Raw genomic sequence first — 18,219 nt, 5'->3', positions numbered from 1 at the left:
TTTAGAGAATAAAGAGATATACTCAATTCAAATAATATTTTCTGAGTTCCTACTATGTGAATGACAATCTGCTAGAAACTAAGAACAAAGCAGGTAAAAATGAATGCGCAAGTCATAATCTGTGCAGCTAAGGAACATGATCTCAGAAGGAAACTGATATGTGCCTTACAAACCTATGTGTGATATACTGTAATAATATCTAGAGTGCAGAGGAAAGAAGTAACTTCACCTAATCCTGGAACTCTACAAAACCTTTCCAGTTGGCAAGATGTTCAAGCTGGCTTTGCAAATGGGTATGGGCAGGGGAAGCAGTCAATGAGCAGAAGATGGGGGGTCATCTTGGGATAAAAAAAAAATCCAGGCTGGGTGCAGTGGTATACACCTATAATCCCAGCAGCTCTGGAGGCTGAGGCAGGAGGATCACAAGTTCAAAGCCAGCCTCAGCAATGCCAAGGCACTAAGCAACAGTGATACCCTGTCTATAAATAAAATAGGGCTGGGGATGTTGCTCAGTGGTTGAGTGCCCCTGAGTTCAATCCCAGGTACCTACCTCCAAAAACAAAAAGGAAAAAGAATCCATAACATAGGTACCTAGAGAAATAGAAGTGCATGTTGGATGGGAGAAGGGCAAGGGTCAGTTTAATGTCAAGAGGAGACAATATTGGCCAAGGGATAATGAAGGCAAGAAGTGTGACTGGTATGGCAGCTAGGCTGGGGGGGTAAGATTCAGGAAGTTCTGAAATGCCTTTCTAAAGAATTGGACTTTACTCAACAGACAGTGCATCCCATTACAGGATTTTTTAAATGTATGGTTTTTATTTGTTCTAAACAGCTATACATGACAGCAGAATGTTCTTCAACTCATTGTACACAAATGGAGCACAATTTTTCACTTTTTTGTATGCAAAGTAGAGTCACACCATTCATGCAAAATCATATATGTACCTAGGGTAATGATGTCCATTTCATTCTACCATCTTTCCTACCCTATTCCCTTTCCTCCCTCCCCTTTGCTCAATCCAAAGTTCCTCCATTATTCCCATGTCCCCACCCCCATTATGGATCAGCATACACTTATAGAAAAAGCATTTGGCCTTTGGCTTTTTGGGGATTGGCTTACTTCGCTTAGTATCATAATCTTCAACTCCATTCATTTATCTGAAAATGCCATAATTTTATTCTCTTTTAATGCTGAGAAGTATTCCATTGTGTATATATACCACAGTTTCTTTATCCATTTATCCATCTAGGTTGGTTCCACAATTTAGCTATTGTGAATTGTGCTTCTAAAAATATTGATGTGGCTGTGTCATTGTAGTATGCTATTTTTAAGCAACAAAAGTGTTGGCAAGGATGTGGCGGGAAAGGCACACTCATACATTACTGGTAGGACTACAAGTTGGTGCAACCAATCTGGAAAGTAGTATAGAGATTCCTTAAAAAACTTGGAATGGAACCCCATTTGAACCAGCTATCCCACTCCTCAGTCTGTACTTCATTTTTAATGAAGAGCAACAGATATGGAATGCTTAACTCACTTTGAAAAAAACATGGCACTCAAAGAACCATTTCTCCTCCTTTTTCACAAATACTCAGAAACCCCTTTCAGGAATGCAAGAGAGGTAATAGGGCAGGAGAACTACCCAGGAATAAGAAGAATATGGTGAAAGCAAAAGTCATCGTGAGCTTCAAACTAACAGGAGTGTGTGGCTACATGTGGTAGGGTATCTGTGGATTCTGTCCTTTCTGACCCTGACTGAGATGAGGAGTCAAGGGGAAAAGGCAGATCTGTGAAAGAGAATGACCCCAATTTGGGCAGATTTAGTTAGTGACAAATATTGGAATATTCATGAGAACTCAAGGCCATGTATCAGGTGATCATTGAAGCCATGGGAGAAAATGGGATTCCCCAAGAGGGAGAAAAAGTGGGCACAGGGAAGGTAAGCCAGGGCAGAGTTCTTCACCCTTCACCCTGCTCACCCATCCAAGCTTTATCACCAAGTGGTGACACCTTACTCTTAGAGTCTCTTGTCTCTTGGCCTTCCTGCAGGAAACCTGGATGGGGCCATACTGGTCTATGCCAGGGTCCCCACAGCCTAACACAGTGCCTACAGTGGAATAAACAGGAGAGTATGAAAGATGAGGAAGCTGAGGAGGCCGAGGATGGAGACACTCGGACTCCTTGTATTTAAAGTACAGAGTAAAGAAAGGAATAGGGTAGAACAAAGAAGACAGTGGTGAGAGAGATGGTAAAGGAACCAGGAAAGAGCAGGACTCTGTTAAGAAGTAATGGGAAATGCCACTGGATTAGGAGAGAGCCAAAGAGAGAATCCTCCTCAGGTATCATTAACAAGAGCAAATTAATTAAGAAAACCTGTGCAGTCTACCTGGCTCTAAGAACAAACCTATCTATTACAGTCTGTTTCTACCACTTGGTTTAAGTATAGCAGCCATTTTGAATTTAATACCATCTTTATTATTATAGATATTTTCCAAGTCATCTAATTCAATTCATATAATACTGTAGTGAAAACATTATAGTCACTACAGTTATACAGTCAGAAAATATATTATTACTATGTAAGTGAAAATCCTGTAGCCAAAATGTTTCCTCCAAATACCACATTAAAGTTATTATGTAAAGTAGCCATTAAAACAGGTCAGAACTACTCAATTATGGCTTTTCAATAAATAGCAAAACACTTTCCTCTGGATTTCAGAAATAACTGAGAACGAATTTTGACCTCTTTCATTATTTCAATTTTCATTTTCCTTTTTTCCCTAATCATCAAAAGTATTTAGGCTTTTACAGATAGGTAAGATCTGACCCAGTAGAACCAAAGAATATTTCATAAATGTCTTTCTCTCTTGCAGATGCAAAAGGTATTTAAGAAACTGCCAGGATTCAAAGAGATCCATGTGTTAGAATTTAGGTAAGTAAGAAAATTGGACTTTTCTCAATTTTTAAATTACTTTCTCTTCTAAAAGTGATGTCGTAGGGATTATAAGGTCACTTTTCCCTCAATTGTTTAGCTCTGCCAAGCCCTAGTGGCTGAATACGTTCCAGATAAAGGAGCCATGTATCTCATTAGAACATGAACATCCTGTAACACTGGATCTAGGCAGTCTGGTTCTTTGTCTTGTGAATTTGAGGAATGAAATCCACAAGAACAAGGGTGAGAGTAAAGTGACAAAATTTATTATAATAACAGAAAGAAAGAAAACAGAAGTCCCAGAGGGGAGGGGCCACAAGAGAAGGATACCAATGGGTGTCTGTAATCTATGGGTTTTAAAAGGCATATCTGATGGCCCAGCACAGGTGATTGGTGGGGTGAGAGATGTTAGCATGAACCAATCAAGCTCTCTAAACTCTGAGTTTAATAAGCCAATCACAAAATCATGATTTTAATCTCTTATTTACATCATTAGGATGGGTCTTATCTGATAGTTTTTGTCATGTCTGTTAGAGGAAACATTTTGGATAGGGGTCTACTTATGGTAGACCCTTGTGGGGGGTAAGGGCAAGGGTAATAAGGAAGGGCTGCTGTGGTTGCTGTTGTGAGGAACACAAGCAGGTATTCTAGGTCAGAAGAAGGCATGTGGTTAATGCTGGCAGGGAACAGCGAGTCACAGGATGTCTTTCAGACCCAATATCTCCTTTCATGTTGGTATGAAGTCCCCTTTCCTTCCTGGGCTTCTCCAAGGCCCTTATCTTGGCTGCCTGTGGGAGATCTAACTTCCTGCCTCAATCCCATGATTTTTCAGGAGTGGCACAGGAATTGTGTCACTCTTTCCAGGAGTCAGAAACAATTTTTAAATTGTTTAGCTCTGCCAAGAGTGCCCTGTACAGAGCACTCAACTGCTTGTCCTTGGCAATGTTATTAATGAACCTCTTGAGAAAATACCTCAGGAGAGACAAATCCAAAAAAAGGAACAATTAATTTGCCTTCGTGTCAAATTGCATGGTTTCCTATCAAAGGTTACATATTATCTTGGGTTTTACAAATCGTGTTACTCAGGAGAGAGAGGCAAACCCAATGAAAAGTGGAGGCAGAGGGGTGGAAGGAATGGGGTGGACAGGGTCAAGGGTACAAAAAGACTTCTCAAAGTGTACCTTTTATATTATTTTAATATCTGAACCATAGTACTGTATTACCACTCAAAGATTATTAAATTAAAATTTTAAATATGAGAAACAAAATCATAATGTAATGCCACAGTAAAGCAGGATCATGCTCCCAACACCTTGGCAGGAACAGAACAGTAGCCCCATCCTGACACTCCAATGCAGGTATGTGGATTTAGGCAAGAAGTTCTCTTTATTCTACAGGTAGGGTCATAAGATGGTTTGATTTTGTTTCTGTTTGTTTGTTTAACAATGTGCAGGAGGGGCAAATACTTGCCCTGGTATGAGCAGAATGCAGTTCCATGAGCAGAAGGGAGAGAACAGAAGGGAGAGAGCAGCCACACTGGAAGTTCCTCCAGGAGCTTCCCTATCTATGAGGAAGAGCTTCTAGGAGCACTTCCAGGTGATTTCTTGCACAGTTGTTGGGCCACCTGATTCATATAACTCCAAAGAAAAAACAATGTTGAAAAACAAAAGCTATAAAAGATGAAACTCTTGACATTTACCAAAACAAACTCATTTCTCTATATTTCAAGATGCTGCTCTGCAGTATTCCATGTGAAATCAGATGGATTAGAGAAAAATAAAAAGTGATAGGAGAATATTTTGCATAGTTGGTAAGGCCTTCTGAATAAACTACTACAGTTAAAGAAAAAATTTTTAAATCTAAAGCCAAAGGAAATGATGGAAATGGTTCTCCTGATGAATGATTAAATGCTGATTGTTCCTTCCCTTTAGCAAATGAAAAAACTAATCTAAAATAAGCCTATTGCATCAAGAAACAAAAATGTTAGGTGATGAAAATTTTCAAAGTAAAACTTTTAAACATATATCTCTGGAAGCAGAGTCTTTCCCAAGTGTTTATCTCTGTCAGGATTTATTCTTGCCAAAGATGCTTATAAGTAAGTTTGATCACATTTTCCCAATGATGTTAACTATGTCATAGACTTCAATCCACCAGAAAAGTATTTTGGCTCCTGAATAGAATAAATGATATGTTTGTGAGCAAGACAAACTTTTGGTCATCAATAAGAATGCTCAGTATATTGCAAATAAAATTTAATATGAAGGAAATTGTTTCCTCATAGGGATAGATCTCCATAGAAGACTCAAAACTCAGAGTCTTATACTGTCTTTACTTTAGCTTATTTGTATAAAAGCTGATTTATACTCTCATAAGTACTATTGTATCAGAGACCTCATTTTATTCTCTTAACACAACTGGAAAATTAAGACATCTATTATTATTTTCACTGTTTAAATACTTTAACCATAGTATTTATGTGTAAAACTATATTTATCTTTACTGTAAATTATTTTTACTGTTAAAATTTAATAGTAAAGGTAAAATATTGCCTTATCCCGTATAGCAAATGTAGTAAACTATTCACAATCACTCAATACAGTTGGAGTGTACACTCTTTCAAAAACAGGTACGCAAATGTTCATAGCAGCTTTACTTGTAATAACCAAGAACTGGAAACAACCAAAATATCAATCAACAGAGCAGTTGACCAACAGTAGCAGCATATTCTTATGACAGACTCCTTTTCAACAAAGAAATGAACTATTGGAAGATACAATAACATGGGTCTATCTCAAAATAATGATGTTAAATGAAAGAAAACAAACAAAAATACATTATAATCCCATTTATATTAAATACTAAAAACTGCAGACTGATCTATAATGACATTAAACAAATCAGAAATTGCTTAGAGATAGTGGAGAGAGATGGAAAAGAAGGATTACCAAGGGGCATGATAAAGCATTGGGGTAAAGAATATGCTCCCTGTCTTACTTGGGGTAATGGTTTACAGGTGGATAGTTTCAAATATATCAAATCATATGCCTTAAGTATGTCTGGTTGGTTTATGCAATGATATGTGAATAAAGCAATTTTTTTTTAATTAGCAGGACTAGAGTCTTGGCCCAAGAAGCCTGGCCTCTCTCCTGAGCTTCATGGATCACAAATTATTGTTGGTCCTGTTGAATATCTACCTGGTAGAGAAGGAAATCTCTCCCTACAGAATAGGCTAGTTAAGCAGTCATAGATTCTTTCTGAAACCACAGAGGACAAGTGGTAGCATACCTGTAACACGTCCACTGGAGTCATAGTACATCAGAGGAAGAAAGCTAGATGAATTCATTGTTCAGGCAGGAACACCAATGACACTAATGCCATCTCATGGGTAGTGTCTTTGTGAGCAACTATTTAAAATTCTGAAAACTGAATATAGCTTCTAAAGTGAATTCATACATACCCAGAGGAGTCTGATATATCTTTCAGTTTTGGCAGCCAAAGTGCCTTTTCTCAGGCAATCAGCAGGTGGTGGTGGTATGGCAAAATGAGCCCATGCGAGGGCAGATGAGCCAGAGTTTGAATCCTACCTCTACACATTCCAAAAGATACTTTCAGTTCATGTTCCCATATCATGTGAAAATTGTGCTGTTGAAAAAATTAAATGAGAACACATATGAACTGCTTGGTACATAGCACCCACTCAGTAAACAGGTGCTGGATTTCTTTGCAAGCTGTCCCATGGTGAATTGAACCAATCCCTCAAAGTTTATGGATCAAAGCAACTCAAAATATAGCCAATAAAACATTAGATCTAGGGTTGAACATCAGGTAAATTATCTTTAGGCATAAAGTAATCACCTAATGCTATTTAGGAGGCGAGAAACCCATGAATAAAATTCGTTTTAAGAACTTCCTGGCTGGCAATAGCACCACTCAAAATGCATAGGATATACATGCAGCCTATTTAAGGAACAATATGAGGAAATAAAGGAGTTTAGGAGGAAGATCATAAGAACATACAACATTTTGAGCAAAAATTCAAATTCTTTTTTTTTTCTTTCTTTTTTTTTTTATAAGAAAAACGTCTTTTTATGTAAAACCATAAAGTGTGGCACTGGACCTCCTTCTCAGGGTCAGTCCTCTCCATGTCCTCTAACCCATGGAACCAAGGGAGAGTGTGGCTCCTAGAGGTGGTCTAAGGACACCATTTCAAAGTCACTTCCCGAAGGCATTTTTTCAAACAAATGGGCATTTTCAGGACGTTGTTTTCTGACTCTATCACACGTGGGCAGCCTCTTCACATCTGGAGTGTCCAGAGGCAGCACAAGTTTTGAAAGCTGGGGGACAGCGGAGAGCAGCCTTTCCTATGACACACACAAGCCTCTACAATGGCCAGGACATCTTCCCGGGGGGTGGCGGCACTTCCACCTGGTCAGCCAGGGCATGCCACCTACCGTTTCTCCTCGGTAGAGCGAGCACCAACGGGCGAGCCGCTGACCGTTCCACCGTCCTGCCTTCGGGGGCTTTGCTCACCTTTCGGGACGGCTCCGGTCTCTGCCGGGTCTCCAGGAGCCGGCACCGAGTGGTCACCGAGCGGTCACCGAGCGGTCACCGAGGGTCCTGGTCTGTGCGGCTCCGCTGCCCCACGCATGGCAGAGCTTTCGGGTGTCCACGCTCCTTCTTGGGACCTCGCAGCCCCTCCAGGGCTTTCCGGCGGCCACCGTTCTAACGGCCACGCCTGACGCCACCCAAAGGCGCCACGTCCTCGGCGGTGGCTTCAGCTGGGACGGACAGGATGGGGCCAGGAGATCTGGCAGCCCGGGAGGGCCGGCTGACAGGTGGCCGCTGTCATCAGGTCATCCAGTCTGGGTCATAGGCTCATCGGTTCTTCCCAACCAGGGCCAGCCAGCAGGCAGTCGTAGCAGGAGCTCGGGGGTCTGCAGGGAAGGCCTCCGTGTCCGCGTGCTCCCCAGCTCACCCGCCGGCCTGGGGCAGGGGGTCCAGAGGGCCCAGGAGAGCAGGCCATGCTCCATGTCTCACCACACTGTCTCAGCTTGTGTTTTTAATTTTGAGACAGGGTCTCTCTAAATTTCCCAGGCTGGCCTCAAACTTGTGATCCTCCTGCCTTGGCCTCCTGCTTAGCCTCTAGGATTACAAGTGGGTGCCACCATGCCCAGCTTCATTTTCCATTCCTAGAAACAATTTCAAGGGCCACATAATACAAAGTTCGGGTGAAAAGCTGCCCAAACCATCTGGAGAACTGAGGACTTTCTTCTGTGTGCATTCTCTGAATGGATATCTGTGGAGAGCAAAAGACTCCCTGTGGTCAGCTGATCTTGTAGTGTAGACAAAAGCCAAGCCTGGGAAATGGTCCTTGCCAAAAGGTGGGAATGTGAACAGCCTTGACAGACTCTGGCATCAATGGGTGTCAGACGCTCTGGTGGGATAGGTAATCTGGGTCCAGCAGGATAGTGGAAGGATGTCCCCAATCCTGCAACAGCAGGACAGCCAGAAGATGTTTCTGACTTGTAGTGGACAAAGAAGCCTCTGGATCACTCACAAGCCTTGAACAATTTGCAGAGCTCCTGTAGTTTAACTTCCTGACAATGAGACCCTATATAAACATGCTGATCTGGTTCTGGGTCACTGCTCCTCCATCAGAGGTCAGATGTCGGGGTCCCAGTTTTTCTTAATCTCGGGTCGCCCTTACTCGAGAACCTTTGTTGTTGCTGCCTGGGTCGCTGCAGGTATCTCCTTGGGACTGATGAATCAAGTGGCCTTTCCCCTAAGCATCGTGTCCTGCGGAACATGTGGAAAGCAGTTGTCCTACTCCGGGTCCATTTTCTAAGCAGTCCACTGAAGTGGGTGAAGAGCGCTTTCTCTCTCTCTTGGCCTCCAACTACCTGGAACTACGCTCTGCCTCCCCCTTCCAGGAGGAAGGAGGACAGTTTTCACCACCCAAACAGCTGCCCGCTCGCTCCTGAAATGTATGTGCTGCAGTCTTTCCCAGTGCCATGCCTCTGAAGGTCCCTGCCCTTGTCACAATGCCGGAGTCCAAGGAGGTCTCTCTAGAGGCAGAGGAGACCTCAGCTCAGAATGTCCAGACTCCTGGCACACCGCAGAAAAGAATTTAAGAACATGTCAGGCACAGAAAAAAAAAAATCAGCATCAAAATTAGAAGTACAGTTTCTACTGAATGCATATCACTTTTTTTTTTTTTTTTTTGAGAGGGGTACCAGGGATTGAACTCAGAGACAATCAACCACAGAACCACATCCCCAGCCCTATTTTGTATTTAGAGACAGGGTCTCCCTGAGTTGCTTAGCGCCTCGCCTTATGCTGAGGCTGGCTTTAAACTCATGATCCTCCTGCCTCAGCCTCCCGAGCCACTGAGATTACAGTCGAGCGCCACCACGCACGGCTTGTGTATCGCTTTTGTACCTTCATAAAACTGAAAAATTGTAAGCGGGGCCCTTGTGACTCAGGACCGTCTTTCCAGACCCAGGAGTAGTTGGGTCCTTCAGCGAGTCTCTGGGCTGTGATCTTCAGGTGTTTCTCTGATGACAGCCTCCCTCATACACACACACTCTGCAGTTGGGTATTTTCTTTCCTCTAGGTGTATTAAGCTCTGATAAACCACATCCAAGGTGGGCAGACTCTGGTGAATGAGTTTCCTTGAGCAGGCGCATTTGTTAAGGATACAGACTGGCTGTAAAGGAATGTGCTCATGAAACATCTGAGTAAATCCACAAGCAGGGCATGCAACCTACCCTCTGCACTCCCCTGTGGTAGGCACAGCGTGGCCCTCCATTGCATCCTGGCCTGCCGCGGCTGGAGTGAAGAAGTAATAAAATGTCCAAAGCTTCTCCATTGAATCCTCCAAGTTCTCTCCTTGGGATTGGTAAACCGCACGCTTGGGGTTTCTGCAACCCTGTTCAGATCTAGAGTGCCATGTTGAGCACAAGGTCCTCCCTCCAGCAGTAAACAAGAGTTCTCAGGGCTCCACATCCCCACCCAAAATTGGAGTCGTTCGTCTTTTTAATTTTAGCTATTTTGAAGGATGTGTGGTGGCATCTCATTGTGATTTCAATTTGAATTTATGTGATTATTAAGAAAGTTGGACATAGCGGCAAACACCTGTAATCCCAGAGACTCAGGAGGTCGCAAGTTCAAGGCCAGTCTGGGCAATTTAGTAAGGGTCGGTCTCAAAGTTTAGAAAAGAAAAAGGGCCAAGGATGTAGCTCAGTGGTAGAGCACCTCTGGGTTCAGTCCCCTATACCACATCACACACATACACACACACACACAAACCTGGACACCAATTGGTTATCTTCTTCTGTAGATCAAATGTTCCGGGGGTTGTTTGTTTTCTTTCTTTTTGGTTGCAGTACTATGGGTTGAACCCAGAGCCTTGTGCATGCAAGGCAAATGCTCTATTATCATCTACATCCCCATCCCCACTTTATTTAAATTTTATTTTGAAACAGGGTCTCACTCTGTTGCCCAGGCTGACCTTGAACCTATGATCTTCCTCCTCAGCCTCTTGGATAGCTGGGATTACTACAGGTGTATCCTATCACACCCAGCCAAACTTCAGGTCTTATACCCACTTTTCTGTTAGCCTTCCTGTCTCGGGCTGGGGTTGTAGCTTAGTGGTAGAGCGCTTGCCTAGCATGTGCAAAGCACTGGGTTCGATCCTCAGCACCACTATAAGTAAAATGAAGGTATTTTGTCCATCTACAACTAAAAATAGATTTTAAAAAAACACAAGATTTCCTGTCTCTTTCTTATTGACTTATAGGACTATACATATTCTGGAGGTGAGAGCCCTTGTCTGTTCCACGTTTTGTGTATGTCCACTCTCACCCGACTCTCCACTTCCCTTCCTTAATGGTATCTTGATAAACAGAAATTCTCAATTTGAATGTAATCCAATTTGTCAGTTTCTTTCTTTCTTTTCTTTTTTTTTATTTATTTTTTTTATTGGTTGTTCACAACATTACAAAGCTCTTGACATATCATATTTCATACATTAGATTGAAGTGGGTTATGAACCCCCAATTTTACCCCAAATGCAGATTGCAGAATCACGTCGGTTACACATCCACAATTTTACATAATGCCCTATTAGTAATTGTTGTATTCTGCTACCTTTCCTATCCCCTACTATCCCCCCTCCCCTCCCCTCCCTTCTTCTCTCTCTACCCCATCTACTGTAATTCATTTCTCTCCTTGTTTATTTTCCCATTCCCCTCACAACCTCTTATATGTAATTTTGTATAGCAATGAGGGTCTCCCTTCATTTCCATGCAATTTCCCTTTGCTCTCCCTTTCCCTCCCATCTCATGTCTCTATTTAATGTTACTCTTTTCTTCCTACTCTTCCTCCCTGCTCTGTTCATAGTTGCTCTCATAGTATCAAAGAAGACATTTGGTATTTGTTTTTTAGGGATTGGCTAGCTTCACTAAGCATAATCTGCTCTAGTGCCATCCATTTCCCTGCAAATTCTATGATTTTGTCATTTTTTATTGCTGCATAGTACTCCATTGTGTATAGATGCCACATTTTTTTTATCCATTCATCTATTGAGGGGCATCTGGGTTGGTTCCACAGTCTAGCTATTGTGAATTGTGCTGCTATGAACATCGATGTGGCAGTATTCCTGTAGGATGCTCTTTTAAGGTCTTCAGGGAATAGTCTGAGAAGGGCAATAGCAGGGTCAAATGGTGGTTCCATTCCCAGCTTTCCCAGGAATCTCCAAACTGCTTTACAGATTGGCCGCACCAATTTGCAATCCCACCAGCAATGTACAAGTGTACCCTTTTCTCCACATCCTCGCCAGCACTTGTTGTTGTTTGACTTCATAGTGGCTGTCAATCTTACTGGAGTGAGATGGTATCTTAGGGTGGTTTTGATTTGCATTTCTCTGACTGCTAGAGATGGTGAGCATTTTTTCATGTACTTGTTGATTGATTGTATATCCTCCTCTGAGAAGTGTCTGTTCAGGTCCTTGGCCCATTTGTTGATTGGGTTATTTGTTATCTTATTGTCTAATTTTTTGAGTTCTTTGTATACTCTGGATATTAGGGCTCTATCTGAAGTGTGAGGAGTAAAAATTTGTTCCCAGGATGTAGGCTCCCTATTTACCTCTCTGATTGTTTCTCTTGCTGAGAAAAAAACTTTTAAGTTTAATTAAGTACCATTTGTTGATTCTTGTTATTAACTCTTGTGCTATGGGTGTCCTATTAAGGAATTTGGAGCCAGACCCCACAATCTGTAGATCGGAGCCAACTTTTTCTTCTATCAGAAGCAGAGTCTCTGATTCGATATCAAGCTCCTTGATCCATTTTGAGTTAACTTTTGTGCATGGCAAGAGAAAGGGATTCAGTTTCATTTTGTTGCATATGGATTTCCAGTTTTCCCAACACCATTTGTTGAAGATGCTATCCATCCTCCATTGCATGCTTTTAGCCCCTTTATCAAATATAAGATAGTTGTAACTTTGTGGATTAGTCTCTGTGTCCTCTATTCTAAACCACTGGTCCACCCGCCTGTTTTGGTACCAGTACCATGCTGTTTTTGTCACTATTGCTCTGTAATATAGTTTGAAATCTGGTATCGCTATACCGCCTGATTCACACTTCCTGTTTAGAATTCCTTTTGCTATTCTGGGTCTTTTATTTTTCCATATGAATTTCATGATTGCTTTATCTATTTCTACAAGAAATGTTGTTGGTATTTTGATTGGCATTGCATTAAACCTATAGAGAACTTTTGGTAATATCACCATTTTGATGATGTTAGTTCTGCCTATCCATGAACAGGGTATATTTTTCCATCTTCTAAGATCTTCTTCTACTTCTCTCTTTAGGGTTCTGTAGTTTTCATTGTATAAATCTTTCACCTCTTTTGTTAGGTTGATTCCCAAGTATTTTATTTTTTTTGAGGATATTGTGAATGGAGTGTTTTTCCTCATTTCCGTTTCAGAAGTTTTGTCGCTGATATACAGAAATGCCTTTGATTTATGCGTGTTGATTTTATATCCTGCCACTTTGCTGAATTCATTTATTAGTTCTAGTAGTTTCTTTGTAGACCCTTTTGGGTCTTCTAGGTATAGAATCATGTCATCTGCAAATAGTGATAATTTAAGTTCTTCTTTTCCTATTTTTATGCCTTTAATTTCTTTCGTCTGTCTAATTGCTCTGGCCAGTGTTTCGAGAACTATATTGAATAGAAGTGGAGATAGAGGGCATCCCTGTCTTGTTCTGGATTTTAGAGGGAATGCCTTCAATTTTTGTCCATTCAGAATGATGCTAGCCTGAGGCTTAGCATAGATAGCTTTTACAATGTCAAGGTAAGTTCCTGTTATCCCTAGTTTTTCTAATGTTTTGAACATAAAGGGATGCTGTACTTTGTCGAATGCTTTCTCTGCATCTATCGAGATGATCATATGGTTCTTATCTTTAAGTCTATTGATGTGGTGAATAACATTTATTGATTTCCGTATGTTGAACCATCCTTGCATCCCAGGGATGAATCCTACTTGATCATGGTGCACAATTTTTTTGATGTGTTTTTGTATTCGATTCGCCAGAATTTTATTGAGGATTTTTGCATCTAGGTTCATTAGAGATATTGGTCTGTAGTTTTCTTTCTTTGAGGTGTCTTTGTCTGGTTTCGGAATCAGGGTGATGTTGGCCTCATAGAATGAATTTGGAAGAGCTCCCTCTTTTTCTATTTCCTGAAATAACTTGAAAAGTATTGGTATTAATTCTTCTTTAAAGGTTTTGTAAAACTCTGCTGTATACCCATCCGGTCCTGGGCTTTTCTTGGTTGGTAGTCTTTTGATGGCTTCTTCTATTTCATCCATTGATATTGGTCTGTTCAAATTGTGTGTATCCTCCTGACTCAGTCTGGGCAAATCATATGACTTAAGAAATTTATCGATGTCTTCACTATCTTCTATTTTATTGGAATATAGGTTTTCAAAATAATTTCTAATTGTCTTCTGTATTTCTGTAGCATCTGTTGTGATATTGCCTTTTTCATCCCGTATGTTAGTAATTTGAGTTCTCTCTCTTCTTCTCTTCGTTAGCATGGCTAAGGGTCTGTCGATCTTATTTATTTTTTCGAAGAACCAACTTTTAGTTTTGTTAATTTTTTCAATAGTTTCTTTTGTTTCAATTTCATTGATTTCTGCTCTGATTTTAATTATTTCTTGCCTTCTGCTACATTTGCTGTTGTTTTGCTCTTCCTTTTCTAGGGCTTTGAGATGAAGTGTGAGCTCATTTATTTGTTGTTTTTTTCTTTTTTTGAGGAATGACCACCAGGCGATAAATTTTCCTCTTAAAACTGCTTTCATTGTGTCCCATAGATACCGATAAGTTGTGTCTGTATTTTCATTTATCTCTAAGAATTTTTTGATTTCCTCCTTTATGTCTTCTGTAACCCATTGATCATTCAGTAACATATTGTTCATTTTCCATGTGATGTAGGATTTTTCCTTCCTTCTTTTATCATTGATTTCCAGTTTCATTCCATTATGATCAGATAAAATGCATGGTATTATCTCCACCCCTTTATATTTACTGAGGGTTGCCCTATGGCATAATATATGGTCTATTTTTGAGAAGGATCCATGTGCTGCTGAGAAAAAAGTATATCCATTTGATGATGGTTGATATATTCTATATATGTCAGTTATGTCTAGGTTATTGATTGTGATATTGAGTTCTATAGTTTCTTTATTCAACTTTTGTTTGGAGGATCTGTCCAATGGTGAGAGAGGTGTGTTGAAGTCAGCCATAATTATTGTGTTGTGGTCTATTTGATTCTTGAACTTGAGGAGAATTTGTTTCATGAATGTCGCAGCACCATTATTTGGTGCATAAATATTGATAATTGTTATGTCTTGTTGGTGAATTGTTCCTTTTGACAGTATATAATGACCTTCTTTATCCCTTTTGATTAACTTAGTCTTGAAGTCGATTTTATTCAATATGAGGATGGCCAACCTGCTTGCTTACGAGGACCGTGTGCGTGGTATATTTTTTCCCATCCTTTCACCTTCAGCCTGTGTATGTCTTTTCCAATCAGATGTGTCTCCTGGAGGCAGCATATTGTTGGATTTGTTTTTTTAATCCATGTTACCAGCCTATGTCGCTTTATTGGAGAGTTTAAGCCATTAACATTCAGAGTTACTATTGATATATGGTTTGTACTTCCATCCATGTTTGATTATTTATCCTTTTTTTAAAAAAAAATTTAGTTTGTTTCTCCATGATTATCTTTCCCCTCGCCCTCTGTCTTTACCGAGGCACTTCCCACTGATGGTTTTGGTTATTGTTTTTCATTTCTTCCTCATGTAGTGTTTTGCTCAAAATGCTTTGCAATGCTGGTTTTCTGGCTGCAAATTCTTTTAACTTTTGTTTATCATGAAAGATTTTTATTTCGTTGTCATACCTGAAGCTTAATTTTGCTGGATACAGAATTCTTGGTTGGCATCCATTGTCTTTCAGTGTTTGAAATACATTGTTCCATGACCTTCTTGCTTTCAGTGTCTCTGATGAAAAATCCATTGTTAACCTTATTGGTTTACCCCTGAATGTAATCTGTCTCCTTTCTCTTGTAGCTTTTAATATTTTCTCTTTGTTCTGTATATTGGATATCTTCATAACAATGTGTCTTGGCGTTGGTCTACTGTGATTTTGTGTGCTCATTGTCCTGTATGCATCTTCAATTTGTATATCTGTTTCCTTTTTTATTTCTGGAAAGTTTTCTGTAATTATTTCATTCAGCAGGTTACTCATTCCCTTGGTTTGAATCTCTGTACCTTCTTCTATCCCGATGACTCGTAAGTTTGGTTTTTTTTATGTTATCCCATAACTCTTGGATGTTTTTCTCGTGATTTTTTACCAGCCTTTCTGAGTTGGCTAGACTCTTTTCAAGATGATATATTTTGTCTTCATTATCTGACGTTCTGGCTTCTACTTGCTCCACTCTGTTAGTGATACTCTCAATTGAGTTTTTAATTTGGTTTATCGTTTCCTTCATTTCTAGAATTATTGTTTGATTATTTTTTATAATCTCTATCTCCTGATAAAGATGCTTAACTTCTTCTTTTATCTGTTTATGTAATTCATTCTCAATGTGTTCTTTCGCTGCTTGAATTTGCTGTCTGTATCCTCTTTAAGGTTCCATTCCATCTGTCTAAGGTGTTCCTTGAGTTCTTTATATGACCATTTTTCTGATGACTCTAGGTCCTCCTGAATATTTAGGCTGTCCTGCATTGTTTGTACTCCTTTTCTTCCTTGCCTTTTTATGCTGCTCATGTTACTTCTTGTTCTGTTTGACTGCTGAGTTACTGATTACTCCTATAAATTAATTTGATGCTTGGCAGGAAAGGTATTAGAAGGGAAGGGAAGAAGTCACTAAAGAGAATGAGAGTAGGCAGGTAGAATTCAAGGAAGGGGGGATAAGAAAAATGAAAAGACAAAAGAAGAAAGAAATAGGAACTAAAAAAAGAAAAAAAATTAAAAAAAATAATAATAATTTTTAAAAATTAAAATTAAAATTAGAAGGAAAAAAAATTAAAAAACATTTTGTAAAAAAAATTAAAAAAACAACAAGAAAGAAAAATGAAAATGAAAGAAAAACCCAAATCAAAAAAAAAAAAGAGAAAAGAAAAAAAAAAACCTAATAAATGCAGTCTTAGAGTTTGATTAACTTCTCTTCCAGTAGGTGGCGCTGTGCCCACCAGGTCAAGTTTCTCCTGTCAATACGCGGGAACCAATCACTGTGCAGCAGCTCCTCCCAGACTGGGCGAGTCTCCAATCCTGAGTGTCTAGGGCCTCCTCTTGTGTCTAATCACTTCCCACTTTTCCTCTAGCCAGGCCCCTCTCACGGGTGCCGCTCACCACAATACTGGCTACACGCCAGGTCTGCTGCTCCCGGGAGCCCTGTTTTCATGAACGACTGGGCTCACTCTTCCAGTTTGCCATTCCCTCAGACCCTAAGTTTGTAGAGCTTGGGGCTGAGAATCCTCAGCGAATTTTACTTGCCCTCCAGTAGCCACTCCCCCGTAGCTGGTGCAAGAGACCTCAGCAGTCAGCCCTGGTGGGAGTGGTAGTCCCGCGCCGCGGGTCCCGAACCACCTCTGATTCCCTCGGGCTGGCTGTAGTACTCAGGGGAGAGCTGGGAGGGGCCCTTAAGGTTTCCCCGATGTGTGGAGAGGGAAGGCTAGGGGATTACACACCTGTATCCGCAGGTTTCAATGAAGTTATCTCCAAAAATTCAAATTCTAATAGAAATATCATGTAATGATGTTTACATCTGAGATTCATATAGCTGTCAATATTTCCTTCCAAATTCTTTTATTATTATTTTTTTATTAGTTGCTCAAGACAATACAATGATCTTGATATATCATACATTTGATTCAAATAGGGTATGAATTCTCATTTTTCCACGTGTACTGTTTATATGTGTCCTTCTAAGCTTTGGACAAACATAAGAAACTATGCAAAAATAATTTTATATATGAAATAATTCATTGAATGACTCAATAAATATCTTAAAACTTTCTCTCTCTTGCATGTTTCCATTGTACGTGATGAAATGAAGACCAAAGAAAGAAACAAATGGGTAATTTGGGTTTTTTTAACTTTTAAAATATAGCATGGTTTCCTCCACAATTTGTATGTTGACTGTGTACTAATAATTCTTACATATAATATCTGAGATGTGCCAATGAGTTTTTAATGGTTTCTTATTTAAATGGAAGTAATTAAAAAAAAAACTCTCCAGTCAAAAATCACAATGAGAGATAAGCTGTGAAAAACTGACCTGATCAGCCAAAAAAGGATTCTATAAAACTCAAGGTCTAATTAGAAAAACATTTTTTGTTTTTCTAATTAGACCTTGAGTTTTATAGAATTATTTTTTTCTAATTTTATAATTCTAATATTAAATGCATATCTAAGGTGCAAGCATGATTTAACTATTTCTTAAAGTTAACTATTTCTTAAAGGTTCTTTGTAATGGGAAGTTGTCTGTGCATACATTACAGGCAACCAACCTAACTCTGGAATAAAGTAGAAAAACTAATTTTCTCCTTTATTCCAAGGTCAGTTTGAACTGGGAAAAGGACCCACTATACCTTAGAGAGTTCAATAATAAGAAGCTCTGTCTCCTCTAATTGACTAGTGAAATAATGAACTGTAGACTCTGACTGATTGTGTGGTCTGAAGAACTGCCAAGAATACACATTATCAGTTTCCGTGGCCTTTAA

At 39.9% G+C, this 18,219-nt stretch overlaps 1 protein-coding gene across 1 annotated transcript in view; it reads left to right on the top strand.

The window, feature by feature from the left end:
* The window catches only part of IMPG1 (interphotoreceptor matrix proteoglycan 1), a gene marked incomplete at both ends in the record, with an annotated part of 151,270 nt that overhangs the window by 50,282 nt on the left and 82,769 nt on the right, over nucleotides 1-18,219 (top strand). The window contains 2 exons of the mRNA XM_081294998.1: nucleotides 2,875-2,933; nucleotides 17,553-17,573. Coding sequence (XP_081151124.1) covers nucleotides 2,875-2,933; nucleotides 17,553-17,573 — 80 coding nt within the window. The remainder of the gene's footprint in view (nucleotides 1-2,874; nucleotides 2,934-17,552; nucleotides 17,574-18,219) is intronic.

Source organism: Spermophilus citellus, assembly GCF_964194105.1.
Source record: "Spermophilus citellus genome assembly, chromosome: 5".
Classification (NCBI taxonomy): Eukaryota; Metazoa; Chordata; class Mammalia; order Rodentia; family Sciuridae; genus Spermophilus; species Spermophilus citellus.
Note: the sequence above shows the minus strand (reverse complement) of the source record. Positions and strands in the feature narration are given on the sequence as shown.